General features: G+C 37.6%; 1 protein-coding gene across 1 annotated transcript in view; it reads right to left on the bottom strand.

Moving 5' to 3' along the window:
- Window positions 1-978: 978 nt before the first annotated feature.
- Window positions 979-26,685, bottom strand: part of LOC128636531 (zinc finger protein 32-like) — a 58,583-nt gene continuing 32,876 nt past the window's right edge. The window contains exons 3-8 of the mRNA XM_053689529.1: window positions 24,321-24,500; window positions 21,723-21,843; window positions 4,349-4,426; window positions 3,790-3,867; window positions 2,204-2,284; window positions 979-1,772 (exon numbers count right to left, since the gene is read on the bottom strand). Of these exons, the coding sequence (XP_053545504.1) occupies window positions 979-1,772; window positions 2,204-2,284; window positions 3,790-3,867; window positions 4,349-4,426; window positions 21,723-21,843; window positions 24,321-24,500 (1,332 nt within the window). The remainder of the gene's footprint in view (window positions 1,773-2,203; window positions 2,285-3,789; window positions 3,868-4,348; window positions 4,427-21,722; window positions 21,844-24,320; window positions 24,501-26,685) is intronic.

The following is a 26,685-nucleotide window of genomic DNA, read 5'->3' as shown; positions in this document are numbered from 1 at the left end:
ACTTACCTACATCTAGCCATCCGGCAGGAGGACAGTTTACCCAGCATGAGAGGATGCCGCTCCCCACAAAGGCCTGTAGAAAGAAAGAAAATCAGAATAAACCTATTCTGGTTTTCTGTATTAGGGCAGCAAAGTGATAGGAAAACGCAGCAAGGCCCAACTTACAAGTTCCTAACTGCTTTAAAGCCACCACTGCCCTACTGAAGAGACTAACGTGGAGCACAGCTAAACCCAGCTTGACAGGGAAGACCCGAGCAAGCTTGCCCTGTCTTCAAAACAAACAAATCTTGTTAGAAGAATCTTTATCAGACACCTAATTACTTCACCTCCTCCTTGCACTAGAGGCAAAGAGAATGACTGGGGTTTGTGGGAAGGGAAGTGATACTTAACAGCTCTGCTGTGGTGCTCTTTGCCTCCTCCTGCTGGCTAGGAGTGATATTCCCAACAGTAATTGATAATGATCCGTGGACTCACCGTGTCATTAGAAAGAGAGAGCGCATGTTCTAGTTAACATAACTCTTGAGGATCACACCTTCTTGATCTAGAACAACGCAAGATGCTCATAGTTTGAGGAACAAAAACAGTCACATGTCCAAGCCCCCACAATTCTTACATCTCTCAAGATTCTTTCTGGATCATCCCATGCAAAATATATCAACCCATGTGTAGTGATTGTTTACTAAATTTTTTGAACAACAGACAAGCAAACTATTACCCCTACCCTTAGTGACTTTGCCAGTGAATCTAAAAGAATATTTGAAACAAACCACACTTGTTTTCAACAAACAAATCCCTGCTCATATTTGGTGCAAAATGTGTAAAAAGAGGAGACCATTTGAGTGTGCTGTCTCCAGCAGCTGTTTTTCCTTGTGTATTTAACAAAGTTTTTAAAAAAACTTTTTGGTATTTTTTATACAATGGAATTTTTTTTATGTCTTTGTCTATAACAAACTGTAAGCTTCTTTTTGTATTAATAGTCTAACGATTATGTCTTTTCTGATGACTAGTAAGAGATGAGTGGCTAATATAAGCCTTTCCACATTTACCACAAATATGTGGTTTCTCTCCTGTATGTATTCTTTTGTGCATGATAAGTGACGACCCTTGACTAAATGATTTCCCACATTCAGAACATTTATAGGGTTTCTCCCCTGTGTGTGTCCTTAAGTGTGTAACAAGTCCAGGTTTGTGCCGGAAAGATTTATCACACTGAGAACAAGGAAATGGTTTCTCTCCTGTATGTACACGCAAGTGTGTAACAAGTGCTGATTTGTAGATAAATTGTTTCTCGCAATGAGTACAAGCAAACGGCTTATCTTCTAAGTGTCTTTTACGGTGGCTAAGAAGTGTTGAATGACTAACAAAACATTTTCCACAGTCAATACAATGAAAAGGCCTTTCTCCGTTATGTTGCCTTTCATGTATAGTGAGATAACATTTACAATTAAAACCCCTTCCACACACAGAGCACATATATGGTTTCTCTCCTCTGTGAATTCTTATATGATTAAAAAACATTTTCTTTTTATCAAAATCTTTTCCACATTCACTGCATCTGTACTCTATTTGCTGTATAATGTTAACACTATTTACAACAGGAGGATTGTATGCATCAGTAATCTCTGTAGAATTTTGTGTTGATATAGGATATTTTCTTTTGCAATCAGCTTCATTTAACTTCCACTTTTCATCACCTTCAATAAGACTATTATTTGATTGACGAGTTAAATGAGATGTTTCCATTTTGACTTCCGTCTTGATTGTATGTGAATCTGAAGAAAAAATACATGGCAAATAGAACTGTTTTAATACATAGTCTAAACCTGACTCTTCTTTAAGATCTGATTGCTAAATGACACAATGTATTAATAGTGAAACAATATAGTATATGTTCACTCATTTAACATTATGATATATATGACCATGAAATAGAATAAGTAAAATATATATATATATATATATATTTATTTATTTTTTTATTTTAAAAATAAACAAGAAGCAAAAATTAATAAAAAAATAACTTATTGTGTAGACTCTGAAATCTAAAATATTTCATCAAAAATGTATATAAAATGCAAAATAATATAATATATGACCGGTTAAACTGAAAAGGTAAAAAAAAAAAGTTGAAGAAAAAAAAAAAGAAAAAATTACTAAATAATATTTTTTTTGCAATTGGCTTGTTTTAATGTCCACCACTCACCACCTTCAACAAGATAATTATTTGTCTGAAGAATTATATGAGATGCTTCCTTTTTGACTTCCATCTTGATTGCATGTGGCTCTGGAAAAAAACACATTAAATAAAGTTGTTTTAATACACAGTCTAAACCTGACTCTTCTATAAGATCTCACCATTAATACATTGTACCATTTTTTCTCTCCCTATTTTTGACTATTGAAACAAATAAAGGGGTCTTTCATTCATGAAGTGTAAGATACTTTATGTAGAAAAGCTCCTTTATTTGTTTCAATCGATTACCGGTTCTTAAAATTTTTTAGCTGTGGCCTGCAGTAGCAGCTAAGAACAGTGATTGATTGAAACAAATAAAGGAGCTTTCTACATGAAGTATCTTATACTTCATGAATGAAAGTCCCCTTTATTTGTTTCAATAGTCAAAAATAGAGAGAAAAAAATGGTACAATGTATTAATGGTGAAACAATATAGTATATGTTCACTCATTTAATATTATGATATGTATGTCCATGAAATAGAACAAGTAAAAAAAATATAAATATATAAGTAAAAAGAAAAAAAAAGTTAAAGAAGCAAAAATTAATTAAAAAAACTTATTGTGTAGAATCTGAAATCTAAAATCATTCATCAAAATGTATGAAACATGCAAAGTAATATATGATCAGTTAAACTGAAAAGTTAAAAACCATACACTGAATAAATTTAAATGTGAATGTTATGAGGAGGCCATTGGAGTGTGCTGTCTCCAGCAGCTGTTTTTCCTTGTGTATTTAACAAAGTTTGGAAAAAAAACTTTTTGGTATTTTTTATACAATGGAATTTTTTTTATGTCTTTGCCTATAACAAACTGTAAGCTTCTTTTTTGTACTAATAGTCTAACGATTATGTCTTTTCTGATGACTAGTAAGAGATGAGTGGCTAAAATAAGCCTTTCCCCATTTTCCACATATATGTGGTTTCTCTCCTGTATGTATTCTTTTGTGCATGATAAGTGACAACCCTTTACTAAATGATTTCCCACATTCAGAACATTAATAGGGTTTCTGCCCTGTGTGTGTCCTTAAGTGTGTAACAAGTCCAGGTTTGTGACGGAAGGATTTATCACACTGCGAACAAGGAAATGGTTTCTCTCCTGAATGTACGCGCATGTGTGTAACAAGTGCTGATTTGTAGATAAATTGTTTCTCGCAATGAGTACAAGCAAACGGCTTATCTTCTAAGTGTCTTTTACGGTGACTCAGAAGTGTTGAATGACTAACAAAACATTTTCCACAGTCAATACAATGAAAAGGCCTTTCTCCGTTATGTTGCCTTTCATGTATAGTGAGATAACATTTACAATTAAAACCCCTTCCACACACAGAGCACATATATGGCTTATCTCCTCTGTGAATTCTTATATGATTAAAAAACATTTTCTTTTTATCAAAATCTTTTCCACATTCACTGTATCTGTACTCTATTTGCTGTATAATGTTAACACTATTTACAACAGGAGGATTGTATGCATCAGTAATATCTGTAGAATTGTGTGTTGATATAGGATATTTTCTTTTGCAATCAGCTTCATTTAACTTCTACTTTTCATCACCTTCAATAAGACAATTATTTGATTGACGAGTTAAATGAGATGTTTCCTTTTTGACTTCCGTCTTGATTGTATGTGAATCTGGAGAGAGAAAAAAATACATGGTAAATTAAACTGTTTTAATACATAGTCTAAACTTGACTCTTCTTTAAAGATCTGATTGCTAAATGTCAAATTTAATCTAATTTAAAAGTACATAAACAGGGAGAAACAAAAATGGTACAATGAATTAATAGTGAAACAATATAGTATAGGTTCCCTCATTTAACATTATGATATATATGACATGAAATAGAACAAGTAAAAAAAATATAAATATATTTTTTAAAGAAAATAAACAAGAAGCAAAAATGAATAAAAAATAACTTATTGTATAGACTCTGGAATCTAAAATATTTCATCAAAAATGTATATAAAATTCAAAATAATATAATATAATATATGACCGGTTAAACTGAAAAGGTAAAAAAAAGTTAAAGAAAAGAAGAAAAAAAAAAGAAATAAATTACTAAATATTTTTTTTTTTTGCAATTGGCTTGTTTTAACGTCCACCACTCATCACCTTCAGCAACACAATTATTTGTCTGAAGAATTATATGAGATGCTTCCTTTTTGACTTCCATCTTGATTGCATGTGGCTCTGGAAAAAAACACATTAAAGGGACAGTCTACCATAGAACTGTTATTGTTTTAAAAGATAGATGATCCCTTTATTACCCATTCCCCAGTTTTGCAAAACCAACACAGTTATATTAATATACTTTTTACCTCTGTGATTACCTTGTATCTAGGTACCTTCTTCCAGCCCCCTGATCACATGACTGTGACTGTTTATTATCTATTGTCTTAAATTTAGCATTGTTTTGTGCTAAATCTTAAATAACCCCCTGTGCCTGAACACAGTGTTATCTATATGGCCCACGTGTACTTTTTGTCTCTTTGTGTTGAAAAGAGATTTAAAAAGCATGTGATAAGAGGCAGCCCTCAAAGGCTTAAAAATTAGCATTTGAGCCTACCTATGTTTAGTTTAAACTAAGAATACCAAGAGAAAAAAGCAAATTTGATGATAAAAGTAAATTGGAAAGTTGATTAAAATTAAAAGTCCTATCTGAATAATGAAAGTTTAATTTATACTAGACTGTCCCTTTAAATAAAGTTGTTTTAATACATAGTCTAAACCTGACTCTTCTATAAGATCTCACCATTAATACATTGTACCATTTTTTCTCTCCCTAATTTTGACTATTGAAACAAATAAAGGGGTCTTTAATTCATGAAGTATAAGATACTTTATGTAGAAAAGCGCCTTTATTTGTTTCAATCGATTGCCGTGGGATGCTGTAGCAGCTAAGAACGGTGATTGATTGATTGAAACAAATAAAGGAGCTTTCTACATGAAGTATCTTATACTTCATGAATGAAAGTCCCCTTTATTTGTTTCAATAGTCAAAAATAGGGAGGAAAAAAAATGGTACAATGTATTAATGGTGAAACAATATAGTATATGTTCACTCATTTAATATTATGATATGTATGACCATGAAATATAACAAGTAAAAAAAAAAGTTAAAGAAGCAAAATTGAATTTAAAAAACTTATTGTGTAGAATCTGAAATCTAAAATCATTCATCAAAATGTATAAAAAATGCAATATGATCAGTTAAACTGAAAAGTTAAAAAACATACACTGAATAAATTTAAATGTGAACAGAAAAAAAAGACAATTTCTTTTACTTATATATTTTTCACCAGCTAATAAAAAGCGCAATTTAAAATCAACAAAATGGGACCAATCAACCTGTGATCAGGATATTATTTTGATAGTTAAAATATTTAAAGGAACATCAAGATCATTTCCTTATATATATGAAAAACATAATTTATGTAAGAACTTACCTGATAAATTCATTTCTTTCATATTAGCAAGAGTCCATGAGCTAGTGACGTATGGGATATACATTCCTACCAGGAGGGGCAAAGTTTCCCAAACCTCAAAATGCCTATAAATACACCCCTCACCACACCCACAAATCAGTTTAACGAATAGCCAAGAAGTCGGGTGATAAGAAAAAAAGTGCGAAGCATAAAAAATAAGGAATTGGAATAATTGTGCTTTATACAAAAAAATCATAACCACCACAAAAAAGGGTGGGCCTCATGGACTCTTGCTAATATGAAAGAAATGAATTTATCAGGTAAGTTCTTACATAAATTATGTTTTCTTTCATGTAATTAGCAAGAGTCCATGAGCTAGTGACGTATGGGATAATGACTACCCAAGATGTGGATCTTCCACGCAAGAGTCACTAGAGAGGGAGGGATAAAATAAAGACAGCCAATTCCGCTGAAAATAATCCACACCCAAAATAAAGTTTAAATCTTATAATGAAAAAAACTGAAATTATAAGCAGAAGAATCAAACTGAAACAACTGCCTGAAGTACTTTTCTACCAAAAAACTGCTTCAGAAGAAGAAAACACATCAAAATGGTAGAATTTAGTAAAAGTATGCAAAGAAGACCAAGTTGCTGCTTTGCAAATCTGATCAACAGAAGCTTCATTCCTAAAAGCCCAGGAAGTAGAAACTGACCTAGTAGAATGAGCTGTAATCCTTTGAGGCGGAGTTTTACCCGACTCGACATAAGCATGATGAATTAAAGATTTCAACCAAGATGCCAAAGAAATGGCAGAGGCCTTCTGACCTTTCCTAGAACCGGAAAAGATAACAAAAAGACTAGAAGTCTTTCGGAAATTCTTAGTAGCTTCAACATAATATTTCAAAGCTCTAACTACATCCAAAGAATGAAATGATTTCTCCTTAGAATTCTTAGGATTAGGACATAATGAAGGAACCACAATTTCTCTACTAATGTTGTTAGAATTCACAACCTTAGGTAAAAATTGAAAAGAAGTTCGCAACACTGCCTTATCCTGATGAAAAATCAGAAAAGGAGACTCACAAGAAAGAGCAGATAATTCAGAAACTCTTCTAGCAGAAGAGATGGCCAAAAGAAACAAAACTTTCCAAGAAAGTAATTTAATATCCAATGAATGCATAGGTTCAAATGGAGGAGCTTGAAGAGCCCCCAGAACCAAATTTAAACTCCAAGGAGGAGAAATTGATTTAATGACAGGTTTGATACGTACCAAAGCCTGTACAAAACAATGAATATCAGGAAGATTAGCAATCTTTCTGTGAAACAGCACAGAAAGAGCAGAGATTTGTCCTTTCAAGGAACTTGCAGACAAACCTTTATCCAAACCATCCTGAAGAAACTGTAAAATTCTCGGAATTCTAAAAGAATGCCAGGAAAAATGATGAGAAAGACACCAAGAAATGTAAGTCTTCCAGACTCTATAATATATCTCCCTAGATACAGATTTACGAGCCTGTAACATAGTATTAATCACAGAGTCAGAGAAACCTCTTTGACTAAGAATCAAGCGTTCAATCTCCATACCTTTAAATTTAAGGATTTGAGATCCTGATGGAAAAAAGGACCTTGCGACAGAAGGTCTGGTCTTAACGGAAGAGTCCACGGTTGGCAAGAGGCCATCCGGACAAGATCCGCATACCAAAACCTGTGAGGCCATGCTGGAGCCACCAGCAGAACGAGCGAGCATTCCTTCAGAAACTTGGAGATAACTCTTGGAAGAAGAACTAGAGGCGGAAAGATATAGGCAGGATGATACTTCCAAGGAAGTGACAAAGCATCCACTGCTTCCGCTTGAGGATCCCTGGATCTTGACAGATACCTGGGAAGTTTCTTGTTTAGATGAGAAGCCATCAGATCTATTTCTGGAAGTCCCCACATTTGAACAATCTGAAGAAATACCTCTGGGTGAAGAGACCATTCGCCCGGATGTAACGTTTGGCAGCTGAGATAATCCGCTTCCCAATTGTCTATACCTGGGATATGAACCGCAGAAATTAGACAGGAGCTGGATTCCGCCCAAACCAGAATTTGAGATACTTCTTTCATAGCCAGAGGACTGTGAGTCCCTCCTTGATGATTGATATATGCCACAGTTGTGACATTGTCTGTCTGAAAACAAATGAACGATTCTCTCTTTAGAAGAGGCCATGACTGAAGAGCTCTGAAAATTGCACGGAGTTCCAAAATATTGATTGGTAATCTCACCTCCTGAGATTCCCAAACTCCTTGTGCTGTCAGAGACCCCCAAACTGCTCCCCAACCTGTCAGACTTGCATCTGTTGAAATCACAGTCCAAGTTGGAAGAACAAAAGAAGCCCCCTGAACTAAACGTTGGTGATCTGTCCACCACGTCAGAGAGTGTCGTACAAATGGCTTTAAAGATATCAATTGATGTATCTTTGTGAAATCCCTGCACCACTGGTTCAGCATACAGAGCTGAAGAGGTCGCATGTGAAAACGAGCAAAGGGGATCGCGTCCGATGCAGCAGTCATAAGACCTAGAATTTCCATGCATAAGGCTACCGAAGGGAATGATTGAGACTGAAGGTTTCGACAGGCTGAAACCAATTTTAGACGTCTCTTGTCTGTCAGAGACAGAGTCATGGACACTGAATCTATCTGGAAACCTAAAAAGGTTACCCTTGTCTGAGGAATCAATGAACTTTTCGGCAAATTGATCCTCCAACCATGATCTCGAAGAAACAATACGAGTCGATTCGTATGAGAATCTGCTAAATGTGAAGACTGAGCAAGTACCAAGATATCGTCCAAATAAGGAAATACCACAATACCCTGTTCTCTGATTACAGACAGAAGGGCACCGAGAACCTTTGTAAAAATCCTTGGAGCTGTTGCTAGGCCAAACGGCAGAGCCACAAATTGGTAATGCTTGTCTAGGAAAGAGAATCTCAGAAACTGATAGTGATCTGGATGAATCGGAATATGCAGATATGCATCCTGTAAATCTATTGTGGACATATAATGCCCTTGCTGAACAAAAGGCAGGATAGTCCTTATAGTTACCATTTTGAATGTTGGTATCCTTACATAACGATTCAATATTTTTAGATCCAGAACTGGTCTGAAGGAATTCTCCTTCTTTGGTACAATGAAGAGATTTGAATAAAACCCCAGTCCCTGTTCCAGAACTGGAACTGGCATAATTACTCCAGCCAACTCTAGATCTGAAACACATTTCAGAAATGCTTGAGCCTTCGCTGGATTTACTGGGACACGGGAAAGAAAAAATCTCTTTGCAGGAGGCCTTATTTTGAAGCCAATTCTGTACCCTTCTGAAACAATGTTCTGAATCCAAAGATTGTGAATTGAATTGATCCAAATTTCTTTGAAAAATCGTAATCTGCCCCCTACCAGCTGAGCTGGAATGAGGGCCGCACCTTCATGTGGACTTGGGAGCTGGCTTTGGTTTTCTAAAAGGCTTGGATTTATTCCAGACTGGAGATGGCTTCCAAACTGATAGCGCTCCTGTGGATGAAGGATCAGGCTTTTGTTCCTTATTGTGATGAAAGGAACGAAAACGATTATTAGACCTAAATTTACCTTTAGATTTTTTATCCTGTGGTAAAAAAGTTCCTTTCCCTCCAGTAACAGTTGAGATAATAGAATCCAACTGAGAACCAAATAATTTATTACCCTGGAAAGAAAGGGAAAGCAAAGTTGACTTAGAAGACATATCAGCATTCCAAGTTTTAAGCCATAAAGCTCTTCTAGCTAAAATAGCTAGAGACATATACCTGACATCAACTCTAATGATATCAAAGATGGCATCACAAATAAAGTTATTAGCATGTTGAAGAAGATTAACAATGCTATGAGAATTATGATCTGTTACTTGTTGCGCTAAAGCTTCTAACCAAAAAGTTGAAGCTGCAGCAACATCCGCTAAAGATATAGCAGGTCTAAGAAGATTACCTGAACATAAGTAAGCTTTTCTTAGAAAGGATTCAATCTTCCTATCTAAAGGATCCTTAAAGGAAGTACTATCTGCCGTAGGAATAGTAGTACGTTTAGCAAGAGTAGAGATAGCCCCATCAACTTTAGGGATTTTGTCCCAAAACTCTAATCTGTCAGATGGCACAGGATATAATTGCTTAAAACGTTTAGAAGGAGTAAATTAATTACCCAAATTATTCCATTCCCTGGAGATTACTTCCGAAATAGCATCAGGGACAGGAAAAACTTCTGGAATAACTACAGGAGATTTAAAAACCTTATTTAAACGTTTAGATTTAGTATCAAGAGGACCAGAATCCTCTATTTCTAATGCAATTAAAACCTCTAAGTAAAGAACGAATAAATTCCATCTTGAATAAATATGAAGATTTATCAGCATCAACCTCTGAGACAGAATCCTCTGAACCAGAGGAACCACTATCAGAATCAGAATGATGATGTTCATTTAAAAATTCATCTGAAAAATGAGAAGTTTTAAAAGACCTTTTACACTTACTAGAAGGAGGAATAACAGACATAGCCTTCTTAATGGATTTAGACACAAAATCTCTTATGTTAACAGGAACACTAGTATTAGATGTTGATGGAATAGCAACAGGTAATGTAGTATTACTAAAGGAAATATTATCTGCATTAACAAGTTTGTCATGACATTCGTTACAAACAACAGCTGGAGGAACAGATACCACAAGTTTACAGCAGATACACTTAACTTTGGTAGATCCAGCACCAGGCAGTGATTTTCCAGTAGTATCTTCTGACTCAGGGTCAATCTGGGACATCTTGCAATATGTAATAGAAAAAACAACATATAAAGCAAAATTGATCAAATTCCTTAAATGACAGTTTCAGGAATGGGAAAAAATGCCAGTGAACAAGCTTCTAGCAACCAGAAGCAATAAATAATGAGGAGACAAAAATGACGCCCATATTTTTTAGCGCCAAAAAAGACGCCCACATTATTTGGCGCCTAAATGCTTTTTGCACCAAAAATGATGCCACATCCAGAACGCCGACACTTTTGGCGCAAAAACGTCAAAAAAATGACACAACTTCCGGCGACACGTATGACGCCGGAAATAGAAAAATATTTTTGCGCCAAAAAAGTCCGCGCCAAGAATGACGCAATAAAATGAAGCATTTTCAGCCCCCGCGAGCCTAACAGCCCACAGGAAAAAAAGTCAATTTTAAGGGAAGAAAAAAATGATAAATTGATATGCATTATCCCAAATATGAAACTGACTGTCTGAAATAAGGAACGTTGAACATCCTGAGTCAAGGCAAATAAATGTTTGAATACATATATTTAGAACTTTATATAAAAGTGCCCAACCATAGCTTAGAGTGTCACAGAAAATAAGACTTACTTACCCCAGGACACTCATCTACACGAAGTAGAAAGCCAAACCAGTACTGAAACGAGAATCAGTAGAGGTAATGGTATATATAAGAGTATATCATCGATCTGAAAAGGGAGGTAAGAGATGAATCTCTACGACCGATAACAGAGAACCTATGAAATAGACCCCGTAGAAGGAGATCATTGAATTCAAATAGGCAATACTCTCCTCACATCCCTCTGACATAGACTGCACGCTGAGAGGAAAACCGGGCTCCAACCTGCTGCGGAGCGCATATCAACGTAGAATCTAGCACAAACTTACTTCACCACCTCCATAGGAGGCAAAGTTTGTAAAACTGATTTGTGGGTGTGGTGAGGGGTGTATTTATAGGCATTTTGAGGTTTGGGAAACTTTGCCCCTCCTGGTAGGAATGTATATCCCATACGTCACTAGCTCATGGACTCTTGCTAATTACATGAAAGAAAGCATATAAACACAAATTACTGAATACAAAAAAAACAACTTTTTTTTAAAATAATTATATTAGTATACACTTGAGGTTCATATGCAGACTAAGATCTTGATTTTGATCTGCTGTCAACATTTTTGGTTAATAAATTATGTAAGAAAAGCTTAAAAAGATACTAAAACGTTGTATGTGTATATTATATATCAGCACTTAAAAGGAATTGCAAAAAAAAAAACATAATTTATGCTTACCTGATAAATTCCTTTCTCCTGTAGTGTAGTCAGTCCACGGGTCATCCATTACTTATGGAATATTTCTCTTCCTAACAGGAAACTGCAAGAGAATTACCCAGCAGAGCTTGCTATATAGCTCCTCCCCTCACCTGTCATACTCAGTCATTCGACCAAGCATACGAGAAAGGAGGAACCATAGGGTACAGTGGTGACTGGAGTTTAATTAAAATTTAGACCTGCCGTAAAAACAGGGCGGGCCGTGGACTGACTACACTACAGGAGAAAGGAATTTATCAGGTAAGCATAAATTATGTTTTCTCCTGTTAAGTGTAGTCAGTCCACGGGTCATCCATTACTTATGGAATACCAATACCAAAGCTAAAGTACACGGATGAAGGGAGGGACAAGGCAGGAACATTAAACAGAAGGAACCACTGCCTGAAGTACCTTTCTCCCAAAAATAGCCTCCGAAGAAGCAAAAGTGTCAAATTTGTAAAATTTTGAAAAAGTGTGAAGCGAAGACCAAGTCGCAGCCTTGCAAATCTGTTCAACAGAGGCCTCATTTTTAAAGGCCCAGGTGGAAGCCACAGCTCTAGTAGAATGAGCTGTAATCCTTTCAGGGGGCTGCTGTCCAGCAGTCTCATAGGCTAATCGTATTATGCTACGAAGCCAAAAAGAGAGAGAGGTAGCCGAAGCCTTTTGACCTCTCCTCTGTCCAGAGTAAACGACAAACAGGGAAGAAGTTTGACGAAAATCCTTAGTTGCCTGCAAATAGAATTTCAGGGCACGGACTACGTCCAGATTATGCAAAAGTCGTTCCTTCTTTGAAGAAGGGTTAGGACACAGAGATGGAACAACAATCTCTTGATTGATATTCTTGTTAGTAACTACCTTAGGTAAGAACCCAGGTTTAGTACGCAGAACTACCTTGTCTGAATGGAAAATCAGATAAGGAGAATCACAATGTAAGGCAGATAACTCAGAGACTCTCCGAGCCGAGGAAATAGCCATCAAAAACAGAACTTTCCAAGATAACAACTTGATATCAATGGAATGAAGGGGTTCAAATGGAACGCCTTGAAGAACATTAAGAACTAAGTTTAAGCTCCACGGCGGAGCAACAGACTTAAACACAGGCTTAATCCTAGTTAAAGCCTGACAGAAAGCCTGAACGTCTGGAACTTCAGCCAGACGTTTGTGTAGAAGAATAGACAGAGCAGAAATCTGTCCCTTTAACGAACTAGTAGATAAGCCCTTTTCTAAACCCTCTTGTAGAAAGGACAATATCCTAGGAATCCTAACCTTACTCCATGAGTAACTCTTGGATTCGCACCAATGTAAATATTTACGCCATATTTTATGGTAAATTTTTCTGGTAACAGGCTTCCTAGCCTGTATTAAGGTATCAATAACCCGACTCCGAGAAACCACGCTTTGATAGAATCAAGCGTTCAATCTCCATGCAGTCAGCCTCAGAGAAATTAGATTTGGATGTTTGAAAGGACCCTGAATTAGAAGGTCCTGTCTCAGAGGCAGAGACCACGGTGGACAGGACGACATGTCCACTAGGTCTGCATACCAGGTCCTGCGTGGCCACGCAGGCGCTATCAGAATCACCGAAGCTCTCTCCTGTTTGATCTTGGCAATCAAACGAGGAAGCATTGGGAATGGTGGAAACACATAAGCCATGTTGAAGACCCAAGGGGCTGTCAGAGCATCTATCAGCACCGCTCCCGGGTCCCTGGACCTGGATCCGTAACAAGGAAGCTTGGCGTTCTGACGAGACGCCATGAGATCCAGATCTGGTTTGCCCCAACGACGAACCAGTTGAGCAAAGACCTCCGGATGAAGTTCCCACTCTCCCGGATGAAAAGTCTGGCGACTTAGAAAATCCGCCTCCCAGTTCTCCACGCCTGGGATGTAGATCGCTGACAGGTGGCAAGAGTGAGACTCTGCCCAGCGAATTATCTTTGAGACTTCCAACATCGCTAGGGAACTTCTGGTTCCCCCTTGATGGTTGATATAAGCCACAGTCGTGATGTTGTCCGACTGAAATCTGATGAACCTCAGAGTTGCTAACTGAGGCCAAGCTAGGAGAGCATTGAATATTGCTCTTAACTCCAGAATATTTATTGGGAGGAGTTTCTCCTCCTGAGTCCATAATCCCTGAGCTTTCAGGGAATTCCAGACTGCTCCCCAGCCTAGAAGGCTGGCGTCTGTTGTTACAATCGTCCAATCTGGCCTGCGAAAGGTCATCCCCTTGGACAGATGTGGCCGAGAAAGCCACCATAGAAGAGAATCTCTGGTCTCTTGATCCAGATTTAGTAGGGGGGACAAATCTGAGTAATCCCCGTTCCACTGACTTAGCATGCACAATTGCAGCGGTCTGAGATGCAGGCGTGCAAATGGTACTATGTCCATTGCCGCTACCATTAAGCCGATTACTTCCATGCACTGAGCTACTGACGGGTGTGGAATGGAGTGAAGGACACGGCAAGCATTTAGAAGTTTTAATAACCTGGCCTCCGTCAGGTAAATTTTCATCTCTACAGAATCTATAAGAGTCCCTAGAAAGGGAACTCTTGTAAGTGGTAATAGAGAACTCTTTTCCACGTTCACCTTCCACCCATGCGACCTCAGAAATGCCAGAACTATCTCTGTATGAGACTTGTCAGTTTGAAAACTTGACGCTTGTATCAGAATGTCGTCTAGGTACGGAGTCACCGCTATGCCTCGCGGTCTTAGTACCGCCAGAAGTGATCCTAGAATTTTTGTAAAGATTCTTGGAGCCGTAGCTAATCCGAAGGGAAGAGCTACAAACTGGTAATGCCTGTCTAGGAAGGCAAATCTCAAATACCGGTAATGGTCCTTGTGAATCGGTATGTGAAGGTAGGCATCCTTTAAGTCCACCGTGGTCATGTATTGACCCTCTTGGATCATGGGAAGGATGGTTCGAATAGTCTCCATTTTGAATGATGGAACTCTTAGAAAATTGTTTAGGATTTTTAAGTCCAAGATTGGTCTGAAGGTTCCCTCTTTTTTGGGAACCACAAATAGGTTTGAATAGAATCCCTGCCCCCATTAGTAAGAGGTCTTGTACACAGCGTAGAAACGCCTCTTTCTTTGTTTGGTTTGCTGATAACCTTGAAAGATGAAATCTCCCCCGTGGAGGAGAAGTCTTGAAGTCCAGGAGGTATCCCTGGGATATGATCTCCAACGCCCAGGGATCCTGGACATCTCTTGCCCAAGCCTGGGCGAAGAGAGAAAGTCTGCCCCCCACTAGATCCGTTTCCGGATAGGGGGCCCTCTCTTCATGCTGTCTTGGGGGCAGCAGCAGGTTTCTTGGCCTGCTTGCCCCTGTTCCAGGACTGGTTAACTTTCCAGCCCTGCCTGTAACGAGCAACAGCTCCTTCCTGTTTTGGAGCGGAGGAAGTTGATGCTGCTCCTGCCTTGAAGTTACGAAAGGCACGAAAATTAGACTGTTTGGCCTTTGATTTGGCCCTGTCCTGAGGTAGAGCATGGCCCTTACCTCCCGTAATGTCAGCAATAATTTCTTTCAAGCCGGGCCCGAATAAGGTCTGCCCTTTGAAAGGAATATTAAGCAATTTAGATTTAGAAGTCACGTCAGCTGACCAGGATTTAAGCCATAGCGCTCTGCGCGCTTGGATGGCGAATCCGGAGTTCTTAGCCGTAAGTTTGGTTAAATGCACAACGGCATCAGAAACAAATGCGTTAGCTAGCTTAAGTGTTTTAAGCTTGTTCATTATTTCATCCAATGGAGCTGAGCGAATGGCCTCTTCCAGAGACTCAAACCAGAATGCTGCCGCAGCAGTGACAGGCGCAATGCATGCACGGGGCTGTAAAATAAAACCTTGTTGAACAAACATTTTCTTAAGGTAACCCTCTAATTTTTTATCCATTGGATCTGAAAAGGCACAACTATCCTCCACCGGGATAGTGGTACGCTTAGCTAAAGTAGAAACTGCTCCCTCCACCTTAGGGACCGTCTGCCATAAGTCTCGTGTGGTGGCGTCAATAGGAAACATTTTCCTAAATATGGGAGGAGGGGTAAAAGGCACACCAGGTCTATCCCACTCCTTGCTAATAATCTCTGTAAGCCTTTTTGGTATAGGAAATACGTCAGTATACACCGGTACCGCATAGTATTTATCCAACCTACATAATTTCTCTGGAATTGCAACCGTGTTACAATCATTCAGAGCCGCTAATACCTCCCCTAGCAATGTGCGGAGGTTCTCTAGCTTAAATTTAAAATTGGAAATCTCTGAATCCAGTCTCCCTGGATCAGATCCGTCACCCACAGAATGAAGCTCTCCGTCCTCACGTTCTGCAAACTGTGACGCAGTATCTGACATGGCTCTCATCTCATCCGCGCGCTCTATCCTTAACCCAGAGCTATCGCGCTTGCCTCTTAAATCTGGCAACTTAGATAATACTTCTGTCATAACAGTAGCCATGTCTTGCAAAGTGATTTGTAAGGGCCTCCCTGATGTACTTGGCGCCACAAAATCACGCACCTCCTGAGCGGGAGGCGCAGGTACTGACACGTGAGGAGAGTTAGTCGGCATAACTTCCCCCTCGTCGTCTGGTGATAATTTCTTTACATGTAAAGATTGACTTTTATTTAAAGTAGCATCAATGCAATTAGTACATAAATTTCTATTGGGCTCCACATTGGCCTTTAAACATAGTGAACAAAGAGATTCATCTGAGTCAGACATGTTTAAACAAACTAGCAATGAGACTAGCAAACTTGGAAATACTTTTCAAAATTAATTTACAAGCAATATAAAAAACATTACTGTGCCTTTAAGAAGCACAGAAAAACTGACACAGTTGAAATAACAACGAACAAAAATAGTTATAGCAACCAAATTTTCACAGTAAATGTATTAAGTTAGCAAAGGATTGCACCCACCAGCAAATGGATGATTAACCCCTTAGTACCCAAAAACGGATAACAATTATATAATTAACGTTTTTCTCACAGTCAAATACACTGTCACAGGACTACTGTGACTGATTACCTCCCTCAAAATGGATTTTGAAGACCCCTGAGCTCTCTAGAGACGATCTGGATCATGGAGGATGAAGTAGACAGATTGTGACTGAATTTTTACTGCGCAAAAAAGCGCTAAAATAGGCCCCTCCCACTCATATTACAACAGTGGGGAAGCTCAGAAACTGTTTCTATGCAGAAAACAAAAATGGCCATGTGGTAAAAAGCAAGCCCCAATAAGTTTTATCACCAAGTACCTCACAAAAAACGATTAACATGCCAGTAAACGTTTTAAACATACATTTAAAAGTTATGTATTATTATTTACAAGCCTGCTACCAGTCACTTTTACTGCAGTTAAGGCTCATACATTATTTCAGTATTTACAGTATTTTCAGAGTCAATTCCATTCCTTAGAAAATACATTCAGTGCACACACACACACACATCAGCCTGATACCAGTCGCTATCGCTGCATTTAAGGCTGAACTTACTTTACAATGGTATCAGCAGTATTTTCTCAGTCAATTCCATTCCTCAGAAAATAATTTACTGCACATACCTCTTTGTTGCAGGGGGACCCTGCATGCTATTCCCCTTCTCTGAAGTTACCTCACTTTTCCTCAGATGAGAACAGCCAGTGGGTCTTAGTTACGTCTGCTAAGACCATAGAAAAAAAAACCCAGGCAGATTCTTCTTCTAAAGCTGCCTGAGAATAAACAGCACACTCCGGTGCCATTTAAAAATAACAAACTTTTGATTGTAGAAATAAACTAAGTTAAAAAACACCACAGATCTCTCACAGCTTCCTATCTAGTTAGGCTGCAAGAGAATGACTGAGTATGACAGGTGAGGGGAGGAGCTATATAGCAAGCTCTGCTGGGTAATTCTCTTGCAGTTTCCTGTTAGGAAGAGAAATATTCCATAAGTAATGGATGACCCGTGGACTGACTACACTTAACAGGAGAAAAACTAAATCAAAATAATTTAACACATTTCTTTTAATAGTCACAAGTGACTACAAATCAAAAGCAGTTTAAGGATATAACCCTTGAAAGTCTGGTGAAATCTATGTTCCCAGACTCATTTGCTGTGACCAATGAGGAAAAAAGTAAATACATTTGTGGATTGATCTCACCAATCACTGTGCAGAATTTTTCAGGATCATGTATATGTCACAACAGAATGAGGATAGTGTGAAACTAAAATTCAGAAGTATTTTACAGCAAAATCAAGAAAAACAAATAATAAATGTGCATTGTTTTATTTTTCGTTACTATTTTACAATGTACTGTTAAAGTGATGGTAAATCCTAGCGTTTGTGAAACGCTAGGATTTACCATTGGAACAAATAAAGGGGACTTTCATTCATGAAGTATAAAATACTTCATGCTGAAAGCTCCTTTATTTAGTCCAAGTGATCGCCGCACTGAGCTGCTAAGGCCGCCCACGGCAGAACGTTATTTTTGTTATCTGGCAGAGAGGTGACATTTCTACTTCAGTTTAAGAAATTTGTGGAGAGAAATATTTCTGTATTTAATGTACTTATAATGTCCCCAACACAATTAAACCCTTTACTTCGGGTGGAAAAATATTATTTCCTCAATCACAATAATAAAGGTGGGGGGTGCTCAATATCCTGTTCTAAACATGAAAAAATGTAGGAAGGAAAAATGGATATACCAGAGCACTCAAAGTGAACTATTAAGAATTGATTCACAATGTGAGTTGGAGTGCAGGACCGGGTATTATAAATAAAACATAACTTTTAATAATGTCCAAGTAAAAATAATAAATGATAGTGATAAACATTCACACAGTGTAGTGTATATTAAAATCAATTAAAAAGGGGGATGAATGCTGAAATGCCAAATAGTGGCTATACGAAGTGTGTCAAGTGGGTAATTCTCAATCAAAAAGCACTGTATAGTGCTTAGTAATAGCAACAAAACTAATTCATTAAGAAAAGGAAGTTACACTTCCACAAAATATGATGCTGAGTGCAGTGCTCAGCCGTAGTTAGATTCTATTAAGGTCACACACTCTATATACAATTGAAAGATAGAGTTGAACTAGTGATTCTATCTCTGTCTAGACCTGTATGGTGAGTCAGAATAAAACCCAATTCACAGAAAATAGGAGTAGATTAAGTGACAAAACCGCTAACTTGTATATATTGCTATTGTACAATTATACCCACAAGAAGGGTGTGTGTGGTGGGTGAGTCTGGCAAGGGTGTACCACAATATGCTCGCGGATTGCACATGGAACTAATCTGAAAAGAGGATTGACCTCACACCAATTATCTAGCTAGTGCAATGCTGGAGCGGTACTACACCTTGTCAGAATCCCATACTAATCCCATACTTAGTGTAATGTAGTGAGGAAGGGTACTGTTAGAGAAGCCCGAAAATCGGCTTGTTAGTTTAGAAGGAATACTTCTGATAAGCGTTTCTACAGTACGGTCAAATATTCACAATTATACACACACACGCTATATTAAGTTTTCAGCATTCATAAGGAGCGCCTGATGCGCATTTCGCCACCTCCGTGGCTTTCTCAAAGGCTAACCCGTCCTGCCTCAACTCGAGCGGTTAAATACCGCTCAGAGCCAATCACGGGTGAGTAATCGCGCACACCCACTAACGGCTGGCCAATCACTAGTCAGCTACCCCATTGGGTAGAAGTATGTCACATGACTTGACATCCTGATGCAGATGGGCGTGACTCATCACGCTACTATACATCAGCATAGACGGATAATATTTGTTTAGTAGGAGCGATATATATCAAACAGACAAATCCTTTTATCATCAGTCGCCATGGTGATTAAACATCACAACTTTGCTTCAAGTCCAGTCATCTACATTTAGTTAGCATTTGACGAATAAAAAAGGGGGGGGGGAAAGTCTGAACATAAGTTAGGGTATTACCACTGATATGTAGTTCCATCTATTGTTCTCCTGGCAATAAAACTGAAATAATGACATACGGCAGTTTATCTTCCATTAGCACCGATATCAAAAATGGAGGTTATTATATATAAATATGTTACTTAGTCAACTTAATACGCCTCTGTATAGGAGAGTAGTTTTGATTGAGTATTAACTATATAGTATCTATTTATTGTCACTAGTTCGTAGACAGCGAGGTGCTGCGATTAAATAGGAGTTACTGTGGTTCACTAACAACAGCTAACCCATAAATAATAAATATAAATATTAATCGTGATAAAATCCCTTATTTGTGAATTGTCTTATCAGCAGACTTCATTAAAGAATATCTGAGGGCATAACACCAGTGGCATTAGTTCAATCACATATATAGTAATTTCCTGGCAATCTATATATATATAATAACCTCCATTTTTGATATCGGTGCTAATGGAAGATAAACTGCCGTATGTCATTATTTCAGTTTTATTGCCAGGAGAACAATAGATGGAACTACATATCAGTGGTAATACCCTAACTTATGTTCAGACTTTCCCCCCCCCTTTTTTATTCGTCAAATGCTAACTAAATGTAGATGACTGGACTTGAAGCAAAGCTGTGATGTTTAATCACCATGGCGACTGATGATAAAAGGATTTGTCTGTTTTATATATATCGCTCCTACTAAACAAATATTATCCGTCTATGCTGATGTATAGTAGCGTGATGAGTCACGCCCATCTGCATCAGGATGTCAAGTCATGTGACATACTTCTACCCAATGGGGTAGCTGACTAGTGATTGGCCAGCCGTTAGTGGGTGTGCGCGATTACTCACCCGTGATTGGCTCTGAGCGGTATTTAACCGCTCGAGTTGAGGCAGGACGGGTTAGCCTTTGAGAAAGCCACGGAGGTGGCGAAATGCGCATCAGGCGCTCCTTATGAATGCTGAAAACTTAATATAGCGTGTGTGTGTATAATTGTGAATATTTGACCGTACTGTAGAAACGCTTATCAGAAGTATTCCTTCTAAACTAACAAGCCGATTTTCGGGCTTCTCTAACAGTACCCTTCCTCACTACATTACACTAAGTATGGGATTAGTATGGGATTCTGACAAGGTGTAGTACCGCTCCAGCATTGCACTAGCTAGATAATTGGTGTGAGGTCAATCCTCTTTTCAGATTAGTTCCATGTGCAATCCGCGAGCATATTGTGGTACACCCTTGCCAGACTCACCCACCACACACACCCTTCTTGTGGGTATAATTGTACAATAGCAATATATACAAGTTAGCGGTTTTGTCACTCAATCTACTCCTATTTTCTGTGAATTGGGTTTTATTCTGACTCACCATACAGGTCTAGACAGAGATAGAATCACTAGTTCAACTCTATCTTTCAATTGTATATAGAGTGTGTGACCTTAATAGAATCTAACTACGGCTGAGCACTGCACTCAGCATCATATTTTGTGGAAGTGTAACTTCCTTTTCTTAATGAATTAGTTTTGTTGCTATTACTAAGCACTATACAGTGCTTTTTGATTGAGAATTACCCACTTGACACACTTCGTATAGCCACTATTTGGCATTTCAGCATTCATCCCCCTTTTTAATTGATTTTAATATACACTACACTGTGTGAATGTTTATCACTATCATTTATTATTTTTACTTGGACATTATTAAAAGTTATGTTTTATTTATAATACCCGGTCCTGCACTCCAACTCACATTGTGAATCAATTCTTAATAGTTCACTTTGAGTGCTCTGGTATATCCATTTTTCCTTCCTACATTTTTTGACATTTCTACTTCTTAGCCAATAGCCGTGTGGGAAATCCGGCTTGGCGCCGCCTATTGCTGCTTTAGCAGCTCAGTGAAGGCGATCGCTTAGAACAAATATACTTCATGAATTAAAGTCCCCTTTATTTGTTCTAATGGTAAATCACTTTAAGCCACCGGACACATTTTCATTTTTCACTGGCTGCGTCTACAAAGTGTTTTATTCTATACGTCTTTTTACCTGGGGTGCTGATGGTCTGCTGGGTTTCTAATATGTCTGGGTAACATTCTTTATGCTCCTTTAAATATTCCCATTCTTCTATGGAGAAGTAGACTGCAACATTTTCACATTTTATAGGTATCTGAAAGTCAGTAAAAAGACGTCTGCACAGTGCTTTTCCAGGTCTGAGAATTAGAAAATCCTCAATTTTCAAAGCTATATTAGATGAAAAGGGATCAATATAAATAATAAAAGTATATTCCAAAGTTGTTTCATTGCACATAACTAACCCTTTAAAGGGACATGATACCCACATTTTTTCTTTCATGATTTAGATAGAGGATACAATTTGAAAAAAAAGTTTCCAATTAGTTCTATTATCAAATTGGCGTCGTTCTCATGTTATGCTTTGTTGAAGCAATACCTAGATAGGTAGCGTGAACCTGTCTTGAGTATTACATGACAGGAAATAGTGCTGCCATCTAGTGATCTTACCAATGTATAACACTGTTACAAAACTGATGCTATATAGAGCTTTTCAACAAAGGATAACAAAAATAAAATAAAATGTGATAATAGAAGTAAATTGGAAAGTTGTTTAAAATGATATGTTCTATCTGAATCATAAAATAAAATTTTGGGGTTTTATGTCCTTTTTTACTGCTGAGCCATTTCCACCCCCTGTGCTGAGCTGTTTTGTAGTTTTTAGATGCTGTTTATATTTAGGCCCTACTGTAGGCCATTTTTCAGTGACAAACCTGCACATATTATATATCTTTGTTTTCAGGTGACCCAGCAGATTGAAACTTTAATCTTATTTCATGTGTATATCATGACGTGTTAGAACTTTGCAACAAAAAGTGTGAACAACATTTATTTTTATTATAGCGCGTTTTTTCCTTAACTCTATAGTAAAAGGAAGAGGTTATCCTTATATAAATAAGGGACGTTCCGTATAGTAATGTAACTTTGATCTGCACCTAGGGGCTCCCATGAGTCTCTCAGCAAATAAATGGACATTTATTCCCATCAAGTGATCACTATTACCATGGTGATCACCTGGTTATTAACACTTATATAGGGACTTTATTTTAAAGAGGAACTTAGAGGCTTTAAAACAAGGTGTTTGGGAGATCTCTAGGCCTTTTATAACAGTATATATAGGTTTCAATTATTAAAAATAGTGCTCATTTTTATTTATTTTTATAAAAAGGGTGCTTAAAAGGGCCCCTAAATACAGTAAAATTGCATAATTAACAAGTGTATCATAAAAAGACAATGCAATAACACTTACACTGAATTTCACAAAATCGATAGATTTTTTTTTTTTGCCAAATTTATTTTTTCTCCCATTTTCCAGCCCCTGTGCCATGTGACAGACATCAGCCAATCACAAACTAGTATACGTATACCCTGTACGCTTGTGCACATGCTCAGTAGGTGCTGGTGCCTCAAAAAATGTGCAAATAAAAAGATTGAGCAAAATTTGATAATGGAAGTAAATTTGAAAAATTCTGAAAATTATGTGCTCTTTCTGAATCAAGAAAGTTTAATTTTGACTTGAGTGTCCCTTTAAACTTTATCCCCCACAACATATACTGTTTGAAAGAGCAGTGGTTTCTAGAGCTTAAGGGAGCTGAGATCAAGTGGTTTGAATACCAAACCCTCCATCCAGCTACCTTAACCCATCCCAGCACTTCCGGATATCTGGGTCTTGGCAAAGTCACCACGCAAAAGTGTGGTGACGCCACCAGCATCCCAGGATTTCTCCAAGACTGGAGCCCTAGACCACCAGAGATGAAAAGTACTACAGGGATGTCGTGATGAGCTCCAAAAGCACCCCCCTCTCTGATGACGGCACATAGTCGTCATCCATGCTAAATACATTGTGTGGATGACAAGCAGGTGTCGTCATTACGAACTTAAAGTGATGGTAAATTTTCACTAATTAAGCAATCGATTAATAATCTTCAAGTACTTACAACATAAATCACCAAGTTTTATTTTGTTAATTCCGTTATTCCTATATCTAAGAAATTAGTATTTTATTTAAAAAGAGCGTTACCGCTCCTTGCTCCTCCCCCGGCATTACTTCCGGTTATTATCTTCCTCCCGACGAGAGAGCTGAACCTCCCCTCTCCACGTCAGAGCATTGGCATGTCAATCTTTGTGCTTTGCTCAGTGCATGCGTGTCTTTATGTATGCAATATGCAAATCAACGCAATAGCACTCTCAGGCAAGGATACAAGAGGTAGGGCATGCGCATATGTCTTGAAGGGCGTGTTTGATTAAAGGAGTGTCGCCGACTGGCCTGGTCTGTCACTGGTTTAAAAAAAAAAACGTGACCGGACAGAATCAATGGCGGCCGTTGTACGGGAGGAGGATGGTAGTTATAATTTCTGCATTATAAAATAGTTTAACAAATATAGCGATTAGGAGAATTTCATGAATTAAACTCACATTTTTTTACTTTATATTAGATCGCTAGTTTGAGGTATGCATAGTTTACCATCTCTTTAAAAGGCTAAACATTTAATTTAAAAATCTCAAGTTATTTATTGTCCCTTTAAGTTTATTGTCTTTAAACCAGTGAAAACTGAATTCTTACGACATACTCACCTCTTGAGTAAGGAGCTCTACGATATTAGAAGCGAGTTTTAAAATCTTATCCTTCATTAGATTCTTGATATTGTTCCTTCTTAAAGAAACCAACTTGTCTGAAAGACTAAGGAGAGCAATTTGTGCCTTGTGGATAACCTCACCGTAGTTATTGTTGCAAGGTAAGTTCTCGACTTTTATCTATAAAACAATATAAGAAACATAACCCCTGAATGTAGGAAGCAAAATTGACAATGGGGACTTTGTTTCAGACTTTTGAGGCATACGTAGAGGTTTTAGAAAATAAAATATTGATTGATCAAAGTAATTTGACTTTATTAATGGTCCTTTTTGTTACTCAGCATACATTTTTAATGGTATATACCTGTTTTTTCAACCAATTCACCAGATTAAAGGGACATGAAAATGAAAATGCTAAAATGTGTCACAGCATTTTATTCATTCACTATTGCTTGTGTATTGAAGTGTACTGATGTCTGTAAAGGGATATAAAACAGTCTGATTCATTGTAATAAAAAAAGCACTAAGCAATGGGTTATACTTAAAGGGATACTAAACCCAAACATTTTCTTTCATTATTCAGATAGAGCAGCAATTTTAAGCAACTTTCTAATTTACTCCTATGATCAATTTTTCTACATTCTCATGCTATCTTTATTTGAAAAAGCTGGAATTTAAGCCTAAGAGACGGCCCATTTTTGGTTCAGAACCTGGGTAGCGTTTGCGGATTGGTGGCTAAATGTAGCAAACCAATCAGCAAGCTCTACCCAGGTGCTAAACCAAAAATGGTCCGTCTCCTAAACTTACATTTCTGCTTTTTCAAATAAAGATAGCAAGAAAACGAAGAAAAATGATGATAGGAATAAATTAGAAAAGGTGCTTGAAATTGCATGCTCTATCTAAATCATAAAAGAAAAAAATTGGGTTTAGTGTCCCTTTAAAGTGATGTTAAACTCTCCCCTTTTTAAAATCAGATACAGAATGTTAGTGATATTTTAGATGGAGTTTAATTCATCACTTGTAATGAAGATGCGTTATAACTTACTTTTTAATATAGATATAAAAGTCAATATCCCTGCACTCCGCCGCCCACTTCAACAGTCAATTTATCTGTGAGCTAGAGGTTTAAATTGTTCTCCAATCAGCGCTCTCCCCATATGGCACCTTTGTTATAGCTAGAGCTCTGATTGGACAATTCAAACCGTTCGCTCACAGAAAAATTTACTTTTGAAGTGAGCGGGGGGTATTTTAATTTTATATCTATAAAGGGGAGAGTTTACCATTACTTTAATAGAAATCATTGCTATATGTATTATTCATTATTTTAAAAGGATTTTACCTTTCTTTTTTAAGTTTAATTTGTGCAGGTTCCATTACTTCCTGTCACAGCCTCACAAGGAGGCTGTGCCCTCTACAGGAAGGGGAAAGAACAGTTTTCCTTTGATATGGTTGCTAGGGGACACCTGGGCTAGCTCCAGCCAGTTTATTGCCCATGCTACAAAAATCATGTGACAGTGGAACTATACTGGTAGCTCCCTAATTTCACTAAACACAGTGGCTACATTGAGAATTTCTAAGTGTTCATTTTGCAAAAAAACTAGTAAGTTGTTTGCTGTTTTTAAAGGGACAGTTCACTGTAAAATTGTTTTCCCCTGAATGTATTCCCCATGAAAAACAGAGTATAAAATGTATGTGAAAGTGCTCATTTATGCTTCTTTTTGCAAAATAAATAGCTGGATTTGCTCTTTGAAACCACAGCCCATCAAAATAAGCTTGGCTTGCTGGCAGATCAGCCCTTTCTTATCTCTATCTCTGTACAATACTTAGAAAGAACAATTGAAAATGAAAATTTTAGAGCTTTCTCTCTTCCACCTCCCACTGTGAGTGTAATTTCTTCTGCTCGCTGTGTTTGCATAGTTTCTCTATAGCCTATACCTAGGTATTGAAACTTTCAGTATAGGTAAGGATACTACAGGCTAAATCAGCTATTTCAAATGCCAAAATAAAGGCTAAGGAGCTATATGTAAACAATTTAATACACTCCAACAGGTAAAATGGATCATTGGGAACAAATTAAAGGAGAGAAAGTTTTGGGGTAAACTGTCCCTTTAACACAATAGGTTTCTTTTTATGCTTACTTTAACATGGTTAATGTTGTATTCAGTCTCTGTTACAATATATCTATACCAGACACTCCAGAGCATCAACTGTATAACTGTGTTTTGTTTATTATAACTACAAAATATAGTATTCCACATTACATAGACAAATGCAGATAGCTGTTATTATGCTGAGAGGAATATGTCAGCAGTATGACAATATCCTACAGTCCTTCATTTACAAGTCTGCGGTGCAAAGGCAGGAA

Source organism: Bombina bombina, chromosome 7 (assembly GCF_027579735.1).
Source record: "Bombina bombina isolate aBomBom1 chromosome 7, aBomBom1.pri, whole genome shotgun sequence".
Classification (NCBI taxonomy): Eukaryota; Metazoa; Chordata; class Amphibia; order Anura; family Bombinatoridae; genus Bombina; species Bombina bombina.
This window is presented reverse-complemented; position numbering and strand designations above follow the sequence as displayed.